Raw genomic sequence first — 18,578 nt, 5'->3', positions numbered from 1 at the left:
GATGAAGGGCAGCTCATATGTGAAATTAAGCATTCTGCCACACATAGAAGTTGATGAAATGAGTATAAGCTCTACTGATACACGGTATCTAGGCCTGTATGGTATCAAAAGATGGACAAATTCATATGGGGATTTAGTAATAATAAAATTGGATCTGTGTGATGCTCCACAGAAAAATTAGGTCACATAGTAGAATTGGGTAGTAGATCAGACAACATGCAAATGGTGATTGAAAAAAAGTATCACAGACTACAACCCCTATGAGGTGGGAAGGTGTAAAGGGGTCTTTAAAAAGCTGAGACCAGTTGCAACAAATGGTCAGCCTTTTGGAAAAATCAATCCACATTAATAAGCGGTCCATCTTCCTAGCCAATTTCCCATGCACAGATTATACAACTCATGTAAGTTATACTCTGAATGTAACCCCTTTTATTTTAAATTGCTTTGCTTGTGTATGTTATGTCAATTGTTGTTGTTGTTGTTTTTTTATATTTGAATGCCCTGTACCTTTGTATATTAAATCTATAAATTTAGTAAGTGGCGTCCTTGATACTCTAACGAATTCATTAGCCTGTTAAGAAGAATATAGTTCAACCAAGTTAACCCTTTGAATGCCAGTGTGTGATTTGTTGATACATTTAACTAAGAAGCCTAGGGTGTGCTTGCATTACATTTGTGTAACAGTCTGGAGGTGTGAAGAGTTAACCCTTTGATTGCTGGGGTGGGCCTTGCTAACCTGTGGGTAGTCAGAAGCCTTGTGTGCCAGTATATTGGGGTCCTATTGCCTGTATTCAGTAGATGGTGGCAAACCTAAAGTGTGGGGGGTTGGGAGAGCGCGGTGTGTGGGGGCAATTCAGTAGGTCTATAACCTGTGTGAGACTGCGGGCTGAAATCGTGTGTAACTTCATACAGCAAACACCCCAAAGTCACCAAAGCTGGGAGCGTGTTCGTAACCGATATGAACATAGCCACACAGCCCTAACTGCCCCCTAAAGTCACTTCCATCAAAGTGCTGAGTTATGTCTAACTTATATACTCACCTGTCCCACACAAGATTACGGAAGGATAACTTTTTTGAGGTTAGGGTGTCTTAATAAAGAAAAGGCTCTGCTGTAGTAGTGTATTAAGGTATGTTAATAATAACACAGAACTACTATTTACGGAGCAACATTCTTCAAAAATAAGAAATCTCTTCAGCACAACTTGATCTTCCACTATTTGTTACCACAAAACATTTCACACCGTTAATCTTTAAGACTTTTCTTCTCAAGGACTCTGTTACTTGAAGGCATCCAGGTATAGCTGCAATAATTGCCTGGCTGTGGGTTCACTTTTCATATTTGGTCCTTGCAGAAATTTCTCCTAAATACTTCTTTCTTTGTTCGTACCATAGCCATGGAGTGCTTGCATTTCCTTTATGAATTTGTTACCCTTTTATTTTATTTTAATCTTTTTCCATTTCAGGAACCAATCCTTATTTGACTTTTCACTGTGTTAGCCAAGGCACTGTTCTCCTGGATCTCGCTTCAGATGATAAAGAATACCAGTCAGTGGAGGAAGAGGTAAAATGTTGTAATAGTGGCCTTGTTTTGCTTTCTACAAATACAATTAGTGACACAGTTACTCTACTTATAAGCTGTCCAAGGTTGTGTTTAGATTTTCCTACCCCCACCACATCTCCCTAAGTGTGCACATAGTCTGTAAAGTTGATATAAAATGATGTCTCTTTTTTAGTGTGTACATTTATACGGTGTGATCAATATTCATGATCATCCACTAACACTTATCACAAGCTAGATCAATACAGCTTGCTTGAATTTTCCAAACTACACAGAAGCAGGTTCTAAAAATAGAGCTGTTAGTGTTCTTACATAGTTTAAGATGTAATACAGTAAAAGAGGCTTCCTGCTGTTCATCAGCATGAAAATTAAATGTGTTATCATCTTAGTGATTCAAAAGACATGCTTGGAGTAGGTATGGCAGTGGATGAAATTGATCTAGGCCCTTGTATTTCCAATTCTTATTCTACTAAGAGCATCTGCAAGTAATGGGCTTGATTAATGTTTTAAAGTGTTATTGTTCATAGATCCATAACTTGTCTCTTTCTATTGACCCAGAGATGTTTTTCTCTGTTATAAAATATCTAAGAGCTAAAATGATCAGACAGCATGACAGTAACCTATATATTGTGGCATGTGGAGAATATATTAGAGGTCAAGCTAGCAGAACATGCCATTGAAATGCAAAACCTGTGTTCATGCATAAATTCTGAAAATATCGTAGCACTTTTATACATTTGATGGGTATTTTAATAACTGAAGTGTATCTGTCCTACACCTGTCCTCACGCGAGAATCAAGTTTGTTTGGGGATTTGCACCTTTGGATGACATTAATGTATTGACTTAAATCCATCTTTCTGGTTCCTTATATGCTTTTCATTCATTTATTTATATGATCAGGTATTTATTTTGGTTTGGTTTTAGAGAGAGCATTCTGTGCTCTCTGCATTGGATACACTTGTATCCATAAGAGCAACTCTGTATTGTACCCCAGGGCAATTATGCCCAATGATGTTATACTAGCTGAAAAGGACAGATGGAAGCCAGGAAAATTTCAGAGCTGCACCATTTTATATAAGTCATAGAATAATAAACTGTTTGATATCCAAAATTTGGGAAAAAGTTCATTTCCAAGTATAAACCTGTCTTTGTTCCCTGGTTACTGACTCTTTAGCCCTACATCATATTTTGGAGCATATTTATTATCACATTTGACACAATCATTTTGATTCCTTATCGCAATGATAAGGAATGAAAGATCGTGAGAATATATTAAATGTTCTGTAGAAACAGTAGTCGAGATAAACACACAAGTGTACCTATTTCCTATCTTCTCTGTGGTCAATATCGCAAAGTGCCCACCTTTACGATAGGGAGGGAAGGGCGGTTAATATGCGGTGAGGGATCCTAAGATCCCTCTACTGCGATGCTCTTCCCATAGTGTTCAATGGCTAATGCCATCTTCAGTGTAATAAAGCAATGGTAAAAAATACTTTGTTGTACTGACAGATATATTAGTAGCTGGAAAAGGATGCTCTGATGAAGGCCCAACCAAATAGAAAAAATATGTGTGTGTGTATATAGATAGAGATATATATATATATATATATATTAGTGGTTAGTACTTCTGCCTCACAACACTGGGGTCATGAATTCGATTCCCTACCATGGCCTTACCTGTGTGGAGTTTGTATGTTCTCCCCGTGTTTGCGTGGGTTTCCTCCGGGTGCTCCGGTTTCCTCCCACACTCCGAAAACATACTACTAGGTTAATTGGCTGCTATCAAATTGACCTAGGTCTCTGTCTCTTGTGTGTGTGTGTGTGTGTGTGTGTGTGTGTGTGTATGTATGTTAGTGAATTTAGACTGAAGCTCCAATGGAGCAGGGACTGATGTGAGTGAGTTTTGTACAGTTCTGCAGAATTAGTGGCGCTATATAAATAGCTGATGATGACACATATACGTGTGTGTGTGTGTATATGTGTGTGTATGTATATATGTATATGTGTGTATATATATATATATCTATCTATCTATCTCTTAGGGGGAACATGTCATCAGTAGACCTTATTGTTTATTTGTTTTTTTTATATATTAAAGATGCAAAACTCAATCCGTGAGCACAGAGATGGAGGCAATGCTGGCGGAGTTTTCAACCGATATAATGTCATAAGGGTAAGTTGGCATATGTTCATTTGCACGTTCTGTCACAATATTGCCTAGGACTTGATCGCATTTTTGCGGTGCATTAGATAAACATATAGATTGTGCCAAGTGCAAGTGGTTTCAAACCTTCACAAATAAATACGGTATATGTGAATCTCACCTATGCATGGCATTTTCCACGTATTTCTAAAATCTGTACCACTGTACAAAATGTTGTGATGAAAATTTGGTATTTGGTGCACAGCTTTTGAAGTTTGTCTTTGAATTTGACGCTGCATCAGCAGTAACAATTGCTAGAAATACCATTCAATTTGAAATACTTTTTTAATTGCATTTTTCAATTTCAAGAGGGAGAAAGATTGGGGATGAGGCTTAAAGATGGGGGGTGTAGACAAGTTAGCGGGGTTGTAATTAAGAGGAGAGCAGTTTCCCAGGATCTTGATCAACAGGGAGCTCCAAACTTCTTTATTTTTTAACTAAAATAAAAATGGTTATCCCAGCCAAATCTTCCACCCACCAGATACCGCGATAGCAAATTACCAGTACTATTATTGGGTAACAGTTGTTTGGGCTCCTTTTCTACAATAAATTCTAATTGGTTGTCAAAATTATTGCAAGATAGGAAATAGTGGTATCAGCCAATAAGTGGTTAGCACTGTGAGTGCAGCTCAGAGGTCGGAAGCTGAAGGGAAGAGAAAGTAGAGTGTTAGTAATTATACTTGCTGACCAATAGAGCTCTGAATTTTGGACTGGGTCCATGGAAGGGCTCTGCACGATGGCTCCTAACTTTTGAGGCTAGCATTGATGTTTTGGTCATATTAGTCAACATTTGCTCAAATTGTAAGTACCTCTGGAGCCTGCCCTACTAGCTATTTACTGAGTCATGATGTTATGAAGGCAACTCTGGTACAGTGGACATAATGCAAGGCAGGTTCCATATGACATTTATGGAAATTTGCAGTAACACAAGTAGTGTAATTTATATAGCATTGTGGTATAGACAATAGTTAATGTGCAATATGGTTTGCAACTGGTCTGTGTATTATGGCTCTTAATTAGGCATGTGAAATTCCATATTGCCATTGGTCCAACCTTCATCATGTAAGGACACTACCATGATTTCTACCTAGTAACCTCTTTCGTCTAAAACTAGCCATGGGCGTCGGAACAAAATGAAATTACATCATATTTGACCACTCTCCTGGAATGTCTGGGAGACTCCTGAATTCCAGGTAGGTCTCCCACACTGGCAGGAGAGCAAGCCATTCTCCCACATCCTGCCCACCTACTAGTGAAGTGGGCATGATGGGGACATTCACGACGCGAGGCAATATGATGCACTGCCGCCCCGCTCTGCTTCGTCTTTGCATATCACTTTTAGTCGCGGCATATTGCATCAATTTTTGCGAGACCCCTGGAAAATAACCTATTCCCACCCCGCTCATTCCTCACATTTCTCCTTCCCTCCAGGAAGAGTGAAAAGTTGACAAGTATGACATACATACAGCATCATATGTAATGCTTGCCAATTATGTTGTTGCACAATTAGTTAATTCAAACTTATAAAAATTAAAAGATTTACGCAGAAAAAAATATTTTTAAAGTTATGTTTACATCATCATTAGATTAAGAAAGAAAGCTTTACATTTTCATTTTACATTTTCCTACAATGCTTATTGTTTTTAATGGTTATTCTTATGTTTAATTTTATTTTCCGTTTTTTACAGATTCAAAAGGTAGTGAACAAAAAACTCAGAGAGAGGTTTTGTCACCGCCAAAAAGAAGTGTCTGAAGAAAATCATAACCACCACAATGAGCGGATGCTGTTCCACGGTGAGATGCACACTTTTCAGCATTTATATGTTTACTGTTGGAAACTGCTGTCATATTAAGTGCTGTGAATAGCTTTGATGCAGAACACTCGTCAGCTGAAATCCGTTGAGAATCTTAAAAGCTTTCTCCATTATTCCTAATCTTCATCTTTTACAGAGCAGTCATAAGATTACACACATACCCAAAAATTATATACAAATCTTATCTACAAATTATTACATTTTCTTCTGCTTTGTGGTAGCAAAATAAGCACAATCATTATACACTTTTTCATATACCATTTTGTAATCATCATCATCATCATTTATTTATATAGCGCCACTAATTCCGCAGCGCTGTACAGAGAACTCACTCACATCAGTCCCTGCCCCATTGGGGCTTACAGTCTAAATTCCCTAACACACACACACAGACAGACACACAGACTAGGGTCAATTTGTTAGCAGCCAATTACCCTACCAGTATGTTTTTTGGAGTGTGGGAGGAAACCGGAGCACCCGAAAGGAAACCCACGCAAACACGGGGAGAACATACAAACTCCTCACAGATAAGTCCATGGTTGGGAATTGAACTCATGACCCCAGTGCTGTAAGGCAGATGTGCTAACCACTAATGTAATGACACTGTTCACATTACATATATCAATACAGTTTAAAAGAATAGTTGCAGCTCTCACATCCCATTCACTAGAACTCACGAAAAAAAAAAAGCGTGGCAGGCATCCAAAATGAATCATTTTTTTTATATTGTTGCAACAATGTAGTTCTACAATACTGTTAACACTTAGTGCTGCATAAAAGCTAATATTTTTTTTCAGCTTTAGAACTGTATCACAGGGATTGTGGCTTCTAATTGGTCTTCTTGTGTACATACACCCACACCCGCCCAACCTTATGTAGTCATTTTAAAGTGATGACCATAAAATTCTCAGCGCAAAAGGTACAGCAAAATTACTAAAATGTTTGCAAATCACCTAATCACTTGGAGGATATAATTTTAAGCTCTGTTTTTTTATCTCCAAAACATTAATTATTAAGATCAGTAATAATTATAAATTGGTTAGAAGTTGTTGTAGTTAAGCTGTTTCCTGGCAACACACATGAAAGCAGGTACAGCAATCACCGTTAGGGCTCCTCAGACTTTATTGGAACATGATATGTGATCTAGATATTATTGTTGCAGTGTATGTGAGGTTTGAATTGGAGAAATAGGCCTTGGTACGGAAAAGCTCCATGATGTAATGGTCACATCAGCAGCCTATGGTGTATTTAATTTCTGCACTGCTTCTCGATCACTACTATATATCACTACCATATATTTTATTTAAGTGATCTTCAATATGGAAGCTGCTTTATGCTAGAGAACATGAGACTAGGTTGTAACAACCTCTACTTCCACCAGCCATTGCAGTAACAACAATGTTTTCATACATGGTACCCCCATGATACAAACTCTCTGTTAGCCAAGTCCAGAAAACATGTACTATGAGAATGTGCTGCATTTGTTATCGTGGCTTTGAGTCACAAACCTTGTGTTTTAGTATCATTTACATGTTTTATTTTAAAGGTTTTCTTCCATTTTTTTCACCTTTCATACAGGCTCTCCCTTCATCAATGCAATCATTCACAAAGGTTTTGATGAGAGACACGCATACATTGGTGGTATGTTTGGAGCCGGCATATATTTTGCAGAAAACTCTTCAAAAAGCAACCAGTATGTTTATGGCATAGGCGGAGGAACTGGCTGCCCAACACATAAAGACAGATCATGTTATATTTGCCACAGGTTTGTTTCACTCTTGAGTAAATCTCAAATAAACCCAAAAAGTATGCCGCCTTGCACAATTCTGATTTTTGAATAAATGGGAAAGCGTATATGTATATATTTTGTACAAGTACAGATTTCACAGAAATATTGTCTTGTGTTTTTCTTGTAACACAAATTACAAGGCACCTCCTATAGTTAAAAGCATGGAGCCAAAAAAATGTTAATATTAAAGGGGAAGAGGGGGAGTGTGATAAATGTCGCTTCATGTATAGGAATCAATGTGATATATTGGTGTTCACTGTTCAGGGCAACTCGTTTTTGCAAATCATACTTTGTACCACACTTATTTTTTACTGTGCTGACAGAGCAAGGTTTTAAATGTCAGGAGCTGGATTTACTGCACTTTCCTCTCAATGTCATCAAATGTTGTCATTTGAAGGAAATCAGTTGCAGGGATTTATACATTTGACCTTGCTGAGTCGTTAGTTTGACATTAAAAATAATATGCAGCAATTGTGGATGCTCCGACAAAATTAAACCCTGTGTCGCTTAGACATTGTAGTATTGAATTTCTTATTTCAGCCTGAAACTTTAAAACAAAAACAAATCCTCAAAACCTTGGAAATCTAAATACATTGTAAATATAAAAGAGATCCTCAAGAGTATTGTCTTTATCATATAATACAAATAGACAAGAACCCGAGCCATAATCATTAAGCAGTTTTTTTTTTTACATACGAAATCACTAAATTCATGACTTTTTTTATTTTCCATTTGTTTGACTACAGTTAGGATGCTTATTGTATTATTCAAAATTGGTTAAATATGGAAGTACAACAGATTAAGTGGGTGGAACTGGAAGAACCTGCAACCAGATCATTAGAATGTAACAGCAGCACAAATTATTTAATCTTGGTCAACTGCTGCATGACCATATGCTGACAATTATGAAGTGGGAGGGGTTATTCCAAGATATATATCTGATGTACTGAAGGGCCATTTAAAAGTAGAGAATATGTCTGATCGGAAGCAGCCAGCTTAGAGTCACAGCTTGAAGACTTGCCAGGGAACCAGCTGACTGTTACCCTGTGTTGCCCAGTACTGCTATAGCACTTAAAAACAAACTGACAAATGCAGACTAGTGTCAAATGCACTATACGAAGCAAAGTTCATATATTCAACTTGATCCATGTTATGTCTCAAAATGCATCTGAATGTTTATATCTTTTTTTCCTTCTCTGATCAGACAAATGCTGTTCTGCAGAGTGACACTTGGCAAATCCTTCTTGCAATTCAGCACTATGAAGATGGCGCATGCTCCTCCAGGTCATCACTCTGTCATTGGCAGGCCAAGTGTAAATGGCTTGGCATATGCAGAATATGTCATCTACAGAGGAGAACAGGTACATACAATAAGCTACAATAAACTGTTTGGCTTAGTCACTTTTAAATGTTATGCCATTACATAAAATAGTAGCTGCCCCTAATTTGGCAGAGGTAGTTTAATTCACATGATGATAATGATCCTCTCTGCCTTCATTCGTCTTGTAAATTATCTGATCAGGAGATGGTTGGCATGTTATAATTGGTCTACTGGACAGAGATCTGCTTCTCTACTGCCTCCTCCCCCTACTATATGTCGATGTTGTCAGTGCTGAAGACCAGTGAGAACACTGAAAGTGCTGCCATAAGGCAGGGAGGGATACCCAAAGTGAAACTTGGGAAAGCATATCCACTATACTATTTATTCTCCAAGAGAATAGATTGAGGGGGAACATTTAACATTGTTTTCTTACTAGATAACTTTTATTGCATGACATTAGTTAATTAACTGTCACTCCATATGGACCTTTAAGTATGGTGGCATTAGTGCAGACACAATAGTATTTAATTTCTATAATATTTAATTTTAAGTATTTTAAGTTCAGCTCAATGTATATTTTGTGGCAGGGGGCATGGCTCTTTTTGCAAGAAATTGCATTATGAAGAAACATAATGGTAAAGGAAGCCAACCTAACAGTTTTTTACTTTACCCAACCCAAAACATAATGAGATTATTGCTCTAAATTTAAGTTTTTTGATTACATGTAGAGAACATTTTTCAAACTCATCTCTTAATGAGAGGTGCTCCTGGGATCAAAATTGTTAGAGAGCCCATAATTATTATGGGCAGTCCTGTCAACTCTATTCACTCTCGTCCAAAAGACTCTGCTGTGCTGCTGCAGCTCCTACCTCTAGGTGCAACACCAGTGGGTGACTGGCATTAGAACAATTATCAGTCTTTTCCTAGTAGACTTCTTGCATGCAGCAGTCTCAATAAAAAATGTTTAAACTGACTTAATGTATTAACCTGATATTTCACATCATGCCAACTCTGCATTCACTGAGGTGAGTGTGGCTTGATGACACGCTTTGCCTTATTACATCACCATCCGCTTTGTTGATTGGAATGTAAATATGAGTATATGAGTTGCTTCAGCTTTAAAGTAAGTTGTATTTGTTCAAAAAGCCAAAGGGTAAAATTCAGTAATGTGCAGCCAGTGTTTATGATTTGAGTAATAACATTGTATTTCATTATACAGGCTTACCCAGAATATCTCATCACATACCAGATTGTGAAACCAGAAGCTCCCTTACAAGCCGCCACAACAGCAGAGCAAAAGACCTAGTAACTTGCAAATGGACTCTACAAAATCAACAACTAGAACTGAACAATTAAAGTACAGACAACCTGACTGACTCTGGGAAACTTTCCCATAAAAAGCAAATCCTGAAAGCCTGGAAATAAGCTGTATTTTTTTAAGTGTTACATTGAAGGTTCTATTCTGAGTGGATACACTCCCACTTGCTACTGTTCCTCTAAAGGAGATGTTTACAAGGGGCTGCCTTTTTAATAACGTTTCTCAGGCTCATTTTCAGTAGGTCATTAAAGACAGAAAAGAAAATTACATTTTTGCAAAAAAATCTTGTCTGAGGTTTTAGCAACACTACAAATGTATTCCCACATCAGCATTTCCAAGGTAGCTGGTTTGGATGGTACATGTATGTGTAACGTTTGTGACCGTTTTAATATACTTTCAGCTTACGTACCTCGAAATGGGGAAACAGCGTAATCCGCTATTTATTTGTTTTTATATTTGTGTATAAATATACTAAAATGAGCTGGAATCTTAACATGATTTTTTTTCTTTCCTTTGCACAAAGATGAGTTCATAAACAATGCAATATTTACTTGCCATGAAACAAGTCAGAACATTTTGATAAATGTTTCATTTTTTTTTTTTGTTTGTTTTTTTTTTTTCTCTTTTGCACTTTTATGTATAATTGTATTGTTTAGAAATGAAGGAAGAACAAAGAGAGCAGTAAAACACTAAATCTCTGTTAATGGCTTTTTAGTTGAGTGCTTTGTTTTTTGCAAGATAAACTAGAGGGCTTGCTAACAAAAATGAGTAAACAGTTTTCAATTCCTATGGATTCTGCTAGGTTAAATAGTGAATATTATGTGCAGACATGAAGGCTTATTTTAATAACATAGCTCACCATGGAAGATTTGTGACTCGGCAGCCAATCAGATAATTTCATGTGTCAAATTAGACTAATGAAAGTAACGTTTCCGGTTTGTTATGGGTTATAGCACAATTGTGCGGTTTACATTCTTAATCATTTTTATTTTTGCTGTTGTTACATTTAGTAGTGATTTTAGGCGTTTCCTAAATCTCTACACTGCTGATGATACCAAGTTATTAAAGCTGCATTACCACCTAGGAAACATTATTCCAAAGTTGAGCACCTCCCTAAAGCAGGAACCTTGGGGGTGGGGCAGCATTTTTCACAGGGCTTCTCAGCTTTTCTAACCGCTCTGGCTGGTCGTTCTGCTCATACCCCACAGGTTTCAATCACAAGCTGATCAACTGAGATTGAGACTTGTGATTTGGTCCAACCCTCCCCAGGCATTTCAAGATGGTTAACAAAAAGAATTGGCTAGTTCTATATTACACATCTGACAGAACCCCAGGGAAAATGGCAGCATGTAGCAGCCCCCACAGCTTGATTGGGGACAGTGGCCACCTTAGGAATAAAAGTGTTTCCTAGGTGGTAGATATGCTTTAAATCCTTTAAGCTTTTTGTACATAAGAAAAGATTTATTTCCTCAATTGAACAGCTATTACCTAAAGCACCTGATTTGTGAACAATCAGATGCTCTCTTCTCTTAGTTTTAGTTACCAGTACCTCAGGGGAAAGCTGGCAATATTTCACAAGACAGCCATGTCTTCTTTCACCTGCATCTCTTCCTTAAATATCTGCAGTCTAACTGCTAGTATGAGTTAGCTAGGAAGCTACTTCATAGACTATGCATTGCTTAATTCATTAATTGCAGGCCATTTCTTCTTGGTGCGGGCACGCCTCTAAATAAACAATAAAAAAAAAGCGTACCAGATAACTGCCCTAACTGTGGCTTTTGTTTTGCTAGCCCTCCCCCTCTAGCAGTGCTCCTGCATAAGTAATGAGTGGAAAAGTATGGAATGGAGGACCAATATAATAGAAAATGCAAGCAAAAAATAATTGCTACTAATCCTGGTTCTTTAGAGCAGCACACAATTATCTCTTAGCCTATGAAATGTTATTTTTTATTTTGGATCACATCAAAACTTTTATAGAGTATTATTTGTTGTAATGAAACGGCTCACTCTTCTGCTTCAGTTATGTAACGTTAATTTTACTGTATTTGCAGAAGATACTCCGATATATACAGGTCAGAAGTAACGGACTCATAGAAGTTCACAAAATAAAACAAAGCTGAAAAAATGTTTGTGTTTCAACTTGTATTTTAAATAGGTCTTAAAGAAAATTGGCTATACTAAAGTCTTTTTGTATATTGCGTCTTTATAATTTACAGTTAATCTTTACATGGCTGACAAGTGTCATTTTGCTAGGAAAACCTAATTTGTGCATTTTCCTCACCCCTTCAATAAATGTGTTTTTATATGTTTTGGAGACAAGTTAGTTTTAGTTGTGTATATTAAATTATAAGAGACATGTCTAGGAATTTGTACTTCTTTTCACATAGGAGTATTGAAATGCACATTCAATTTAGCCTTCAATTTGCATTATGCAAACTACAGATTTTCTTTTTCAATTCAATTACTTGCAATGAGCCACCGAACATCACGGCGATGTCCAGCTGTCCTCCTTTCCATTTACTGCAGTACCCGCAAATTTTTCTCTATGGGGTGGGATGAAAACCCTTTGAAGTCACATCTACACCCTCTCCAGAAGAAATTCGTGAAGATTAGAATCCCCCAAAGTGTCTATGACAATGAAATGATGTCTGAATACAGCAATATACCCAGATATTTGTATACCGGTATCAAATTACAATCGGCATTTGCTCTGGTAATGGACCCTTTCTAAGTTTAGCCAGTGTGACATATAACATGAAGACAGTATTTAAAGCAATAGAGACTATTCAGATTGCTGTACATGTTTAAGGTTAGACAGGCTTGATTTGTGCACATACAGAATTGTATCAATTGCTTACGTATGATTTGAAGCAGTTTGGTCATTGACAACCAATTGGAAAACCCCAAAACAGAGCTTTGACGGACAATACAACTAACATCCAGGTATTGAGGTTTGGAGCCAACGAGAGAGACAAATTGGAATCTAGTAAATAAATGAGTGTTATCTTAAAGCATGATTTCTTATACCTGAGCATATAAGGTTGCTTGCTGGAACTCATGGGTTATCTGCTTCATATACTGGATTGAATGTAAATGTATGTGATTTTTCTGGAAAATATAGTATTGGGTACACTCAATCAAGCATCTGGCTTATGGTCATGGTTATGCAAGTAGAAAGAACACATCCCAGTATTCATTAAATGCATTCGTTTTGTTGGGCAACATCATCATTGTTTATGGTACTAGAAAGATCATGAATAGCAACACCTAAAGATCTCCAAAATAAGCCATTTCTAAGTCTGTAAGATTCAATGAGATATAAAGTAACCTGGGAAAGGGGAGCCCTATGTTTTGGAGCAAGGCCATCACATTGTTTTAGCTACTGATTGGGAAAAAACAATAAAAAGCAGAATTCGAGTTTGGTATCAAGTTTGTTCTATAATAGCTATGATTGTTAAGGTAATTGAGGAAGTTTTAGAAGCTGAGGATTTTTTATAAATGTTCTAGTGTAATTTATTTTTGGGCTTGCTTTTAAAAGTTTGATTTTACGTACTGTAACAAAATGCACCCTTCTTGTGGCACTTTTGTCATCTTCTGTTGCAAGAACAACCAGCAGATTACAGCAACAAAGAGAACTTCTTGTTATAAATCAAAGATGTTTATTGTATTCATCACAATAAATGTCAATTTGTCTTGTGAGGATGACACCAGCAAGCAATACCTTTTGCTTGCACCTCCTGGTGCCCCTAATGCTAACTAGACATAGTTCAGCTTCCTCATAACAGGCCAACTAGGTCAGCATCAGTCACCTAACAAGAGCACAACTCAAGATTAAATACACAGGTCTCCTCCCACAGGCTTGGGTGACTGACAGGCGGCACTTCCACCTTGTCTTTAAAGGAAGTCTCCACAGGTGCTCTGGAACACCTATTCAGTACAGCCACCCTTATCAGCTCTGCTGCTAGCTGTGGAAACAAACACGTTAAAGCATGTAAGTAAATCACATTTTACATCCACTTTATCACCTGTCTCCGACCTGTACATAACTGAACCTAAGCACAGTGCTACACCTGTATATAACTTGGTTTGCAGCCTTTTACCTGCAGACTGTTAGCTCCAGAGCTAATTCCAATCTGAGAGGTCTGTGGAAAACCACTCCCATTGCCACATATCCCTCCCCCTAGTGTCACCAAGTAAGGTGGCGCGGACCTCACGAGGAGCGCATCTCTGTGGAAGAGCCTCTGCGACCATTTTGTCCACCTGAATTTTTAAAGCCTGAGCCAAGCAAGGTTCTATTATGTCTTTAACTGTCTTCACAATCACCTACCAGTGCACTCATTGGGACCTTGTCTTGACACCTGAGAACCCTGTTCTGAAACAGCCAATCCTGTCTCTTTCTCCACTCATAACCCCTTATTTTCTTACTAGGACGTCTACGAACTCCTTTTGATTGTGGTTGTACTGTTACAGCGGTATAGGCCTTCTGGCATTCCAGACACGCCCTACAAAACCTTTTTACTGCCACACAGACTCCAGGCCAGTAATATCTGCGTAGAACTTTCGCCCTCATTTTACTTTCCCCTAAGTGTCTGCCACGCTCCTGCATGTGTGCAACTTCTAGCACTAAGGGTACATGGTTTTGTGGGACTACCAACTGTTCTACTCTTCTCTCTTTCACAGTAGTCACATGAAACAGCACATTATTTTTAACAATATACGATGGCACACAATCTGTCAAATTGTCAGGCTTTGGTATATTCCCAACATTAGTAGCCAAATTAAAGATACGCTTTAAAGCTATGTCATTTTTCTGTTGACGTGCAAGGTTTGACACATGTAACAGTCAGACCAGTCTATATTGTCACCAACGGGTAAGGTGGGCACATCTGCGATGCAAATGCTAATTCCGTTCGTCCAGTTTTCTGTGAAAGTATTCCGACTTGGCGGCTCCCAGTGATTGAGGTTCAGACGTTGTGGTGTTTTTAGCAAATCCTTTTAAGATGGGCTTCCGAACAGTGAATCAATTGCCAGCATGTCCAGTCAGATTTGCTTACCGAGGACCTCTTTATAGAGTGGGAAGTCTTGCCCCAGAACAATTGGATACGGCAGCTTGGGCGCTATAGCAGCCACTACCTTTACAGTTTGGCCTTTCAGACTAATGGCCAAAAGAGTTCCTTTTAATCTCCTGACTATGCCATGTGTACAGCGCATATTCATTTTGGGCAACCACGAGATCTTGGCCCCAGCCAGGACAGAATTGGAAACCAGCGTAATGTCACTCCCAGAGTCCACGACTGCATGTACAATCTTGTTGTTCAAACGCATTGTCACTTTAAATAAAGGTGATCCATCGCTAGTGAAACTCTGGCAACAGCAACGGGAAAAGACAGGCCCAGCTTGGCTAACCGAACAGTCCACTAGGTTTTGGCGACTAGTGCACCTGGCTTTATAATGACCAAGTTCTCCACACCTGAAATACCTCCTGTCAGGCACACTTACAGCTTGACCTAAATTAGCAGCAGGGTTCCCTTGACTTTGGGTTTACCCACTGGGACGCTCTCATCCTTGGTGTTCACCAAACTCCTCTGAGTGGATGTCAAGGCCATTGCATGGTCACGTTCCTCAGCATACCTAGAAGACAGAGTTTTTTCTTCTTGGGGCAGCTGGTCCAGCTTTTCATGCTGTTCATCAAGTAAAAGCTTCTCCAACTTGCACTCCTCAAGCTCTCTTGCAGACTCTCTTGCTAAGAATACCTCTTGCTGAGCCAAGACAAGCTTCTGTTCTAAAGCAGCAATTTCTCTGTCTTTCTCTGCTACTATTTCATTAAGAGCTTTCTCTGATTCTTCTCTTTCTTCACACACTTTTTGCAATGCATGCAACTCATTTTCCACAGATTCAAAAATCACATTTTCTTGCTCTCTCTGCTGCTTTAAATTCCACACTTATTTTATAAGACAGCAGTTTTCCCTCAATAAACATTTTCTCTAAAGAATTAAACTCTTTCCTGGTCAAATGTTCTGACACAGGTAACACTAGGGTTGTACAGAGAGCATGAGATTCTCCTTTGATTTTCCATGTTTTCCTGTTGAGACTGTACCTCAAACACGCCTGTTTGCACACTTTCCTTTTGAGACATTTTGTTCTTTTTCTTGCCCATCTTAAGGAGTAAAGACAATTTTGTACTAGCAGCTTTCAAATGTCAAGCTTCACATATGTCCAGCACTTCCCCAGGCAATTAGTAAGACATGTGCATTAGTCTCCCACACAGGTAAAACAGCAACTTCAATGTATAGGCAAGACAGCAGACTTGTGGACCACACCCAACTCACAGCTCAGTGAATAAACAAGGTATGGCACTACAATGCCCAGCCATTTTATATAAAAAAACAAAAAACTTTTGCTTTCTTTTGCAAAACAAATGCTGAATAGTTAACAGTAATATTGCTTCTGTCTCCACAGACAAAAAAAAGTTGCTTGCTCAGTAATAGCAATCTCTTCACTGCAACTGACAGCATATACAGTTTAAGCTGTGATGGCAGTATTCAATCATTTCCCACTCACCGCCTTTTGCGTCTGGAGGTTAGGTGGACAGCTGTGCATTGGCTGTCCTTGGCGATCCCACTTCTAACACCACTTGTAACAAAATGCACCCTTCTTGTGGCACTTTTGTCACTTTCTGTTGCATGAACAAAACAAATGTAATGTCTACACATTTGAATCAACACATCGCAAAATGTGAAATTCGGTCTGGTCATGAAGAGACAGCCACTCTGTGATCTTCAAGTGGTTAACTGTTCACAGGGTATTATCATTTTCAGTGTGTGCTTGTATTTTAGTGTATGCTAATAGTTAAGTGATCACACATTGATGGCTTCCTGTCATTTTCTGCTACTTTCTCAAATTAAATTGGGTAGGTAAGCCCTGCTAAGATTCTCTGCATAAGTAGATTTTCCTTTCCCTACTCCATGGCAGCCCTTACAATGGGTTAATCCCTGATCAGATAGTGTAGACAGGAAGAGTTTTGTCCCACCTGGCCCCTATATAAGGCAGCTCCTCCCCCTCCATGCTGTCTTTTTCTTCCTGTCTCAGCAGTGTTAGGACAGTGTAGTGTAGTGTAGTGCTGTTTTTGTTTGTTATGTTGTCCGAGAGGGCTTACCTGTGAGGTTTCTGGCTTTTTCCTCTGGGCTGGCTGTATGGCAGTTTCATCTGGGCACGGGTGTTCTCTTTGATTGAATCTTATGAGACTCCCGGGGTTGTGTACGGAGGACAGTGCGCACGCACTATACATTGCCAGCAGCACTGATTCTCTGGCAGACTCACCTGTGGAAAGAATCAGGTGACAAGTATGCAAAGACTCACTATGATTAGGTCGGGAGCAGGCACTATGCATATTAAGCAGCTGCAGCCCATTAGTAATGAGGTTCAGTCTTTGCTTGGTGTTGGAAGCTGCAGGATTTTGGTAGCTAATGGATAGTGCACTATGGACCAAGAACCTGCCCCAAAAAAGGACACCCCAAGGTAAGCCCTTAGTAAGGGGTCTTTTTTATTCCTAAGGATAGGTTACTTAGTTTATTTTTCTATGTGTTTACAGTACCTCTGTGGAGCTTGTGCAGGGAAAAAGGAAATGCAAAGTGAACAATCGTGTGTGTGCAGCCTGTGATGGCAGATTGCCGAAGGATTGTACTGACCCATTATGTGTATAATGCACCCCGGAAACTGTAGAGGAGCCTGCCCCCCTGAACAATTCAGGCAGTTCTTTTCATGGATGGATAAAGCGATGCAGGAGTTTCAGGCCCCAGAACAGAGAGCTACAAGGGCCTGGGTCCCTACAAAGGAGGATATGGAGGAAATAAGGCCAAGGCCATCCTCCGAAACATTCAACTCTACTCAAGAATGGGATTCGGACTCCGATAGTGAGGTGGAGGTGAAAGAGAAGCCCAGAATGTTTAATTTGGATACTGCAAATATTATACTGAAGCATATTAACAAATCATTAGGTATTGAAGAGCCAGCAGTGCCAATCAAACCGCAGGATGCATTGTTTGCAGAGCGCCGAGTAAAGTCTAGAGAGTGCCATATGCATAAAGTAGTTAAAGATTTGATTGCTAAAGAATGTCAGGCTCTAGACAAAAGTAATCCTAATATGGGAAGGCTAAATCGCATGTACCCTTTTCAGGATGAAGATATGCTGAAATGGTGTTCAGTGCCTAAAGTAGATTCAGCTATAGTGGGCATATCCTCAAGGACCACTCTCCCATGGGATGATGGGGGTCCATTAAAAGATGCTATGGATAGGAGAATGGAGACTTCCTTCAGGAAATTACATATCTCCTCAGGCATAACCCTAAAATCTGAGATAGCCATGGCTTCGGTAGCTAGAGCCCTGAGGCTATGGGCCAATACTCTATATACGGACATTGAGGATAAGATAAATAGAGTGTATCTTCTCAAATCCCTATAGATTATGCAGAAAAGTATTGATTTCTTGTGTGAAGCTGCGTTGGATACGATTGTGTTTTCTTCTAGGAGCATGATGTCGGCAGAAGTAGAGAGAAGGGCGCGAACATGTCTGC

General features: G+C 38.9%; 1 protein-coding gene across 2 annotated transcripts in view; it reads left to right on the top strand.

The window, feature by feature from the left end:
* The window catches only part of TNKS (tankyrase), a 177,046-nt gene extending 164,914 nt beyond the window's left edge, over window positions 1-12,132 (top strand). For both annotated transcript variants that reach the window (XM_075204611.1, XM_075204610.1), the window contains exons 22-27: window positions 1,465-1,562; window positions 3,659-3,733; window positions 5,452-5,557; window positions 7,156-7,342; window positions 8,571-8,727; window positions 9,907-12,132. In XM_075204611.1, coding sequence (XP_075060712.1) covers window positions 1,465-1,562; window positions 3,659-3,733; window positions 5,452-5,557; window positions 7,156-7,342; window positions 8,571-8,727; window positions 9,907-9,993 — 710 coding nt within the window. In that variant the 3' untranslated portion in view covers window positions 9,994-12,132. The remainder of the gene's footprint in view (window positions 1-1,464; window positions 1,563-3,658; window positions 3,734-5,451; window positions 5,558-7,155; window positions 7,343-8,570; window positions 8,728-9,906) is intronic.
* Window positions 12,133-18,578: the final 6,446 nt, after the last annotated feature.

Source organism: Mixophyes fleayi, chromosome 1 (assembly GCF_038048845.1).
Source record: "Mixophyes fleayi isolate aMixFle1 chromosome 1, aMixFle1.hap1, whole genome shotgun sequence".
Taxonomy (NCBI): Eukaryota; Metazoa; Chordata; class Amphibia; order Anura; family Limnodynastidae; genus Mixophyes; species Mixophyes fleayi.
Note: the sequence above shows the minus strand (reverse complement) of the source record. Positions and strands in the feature narration are given on the sequence as shown.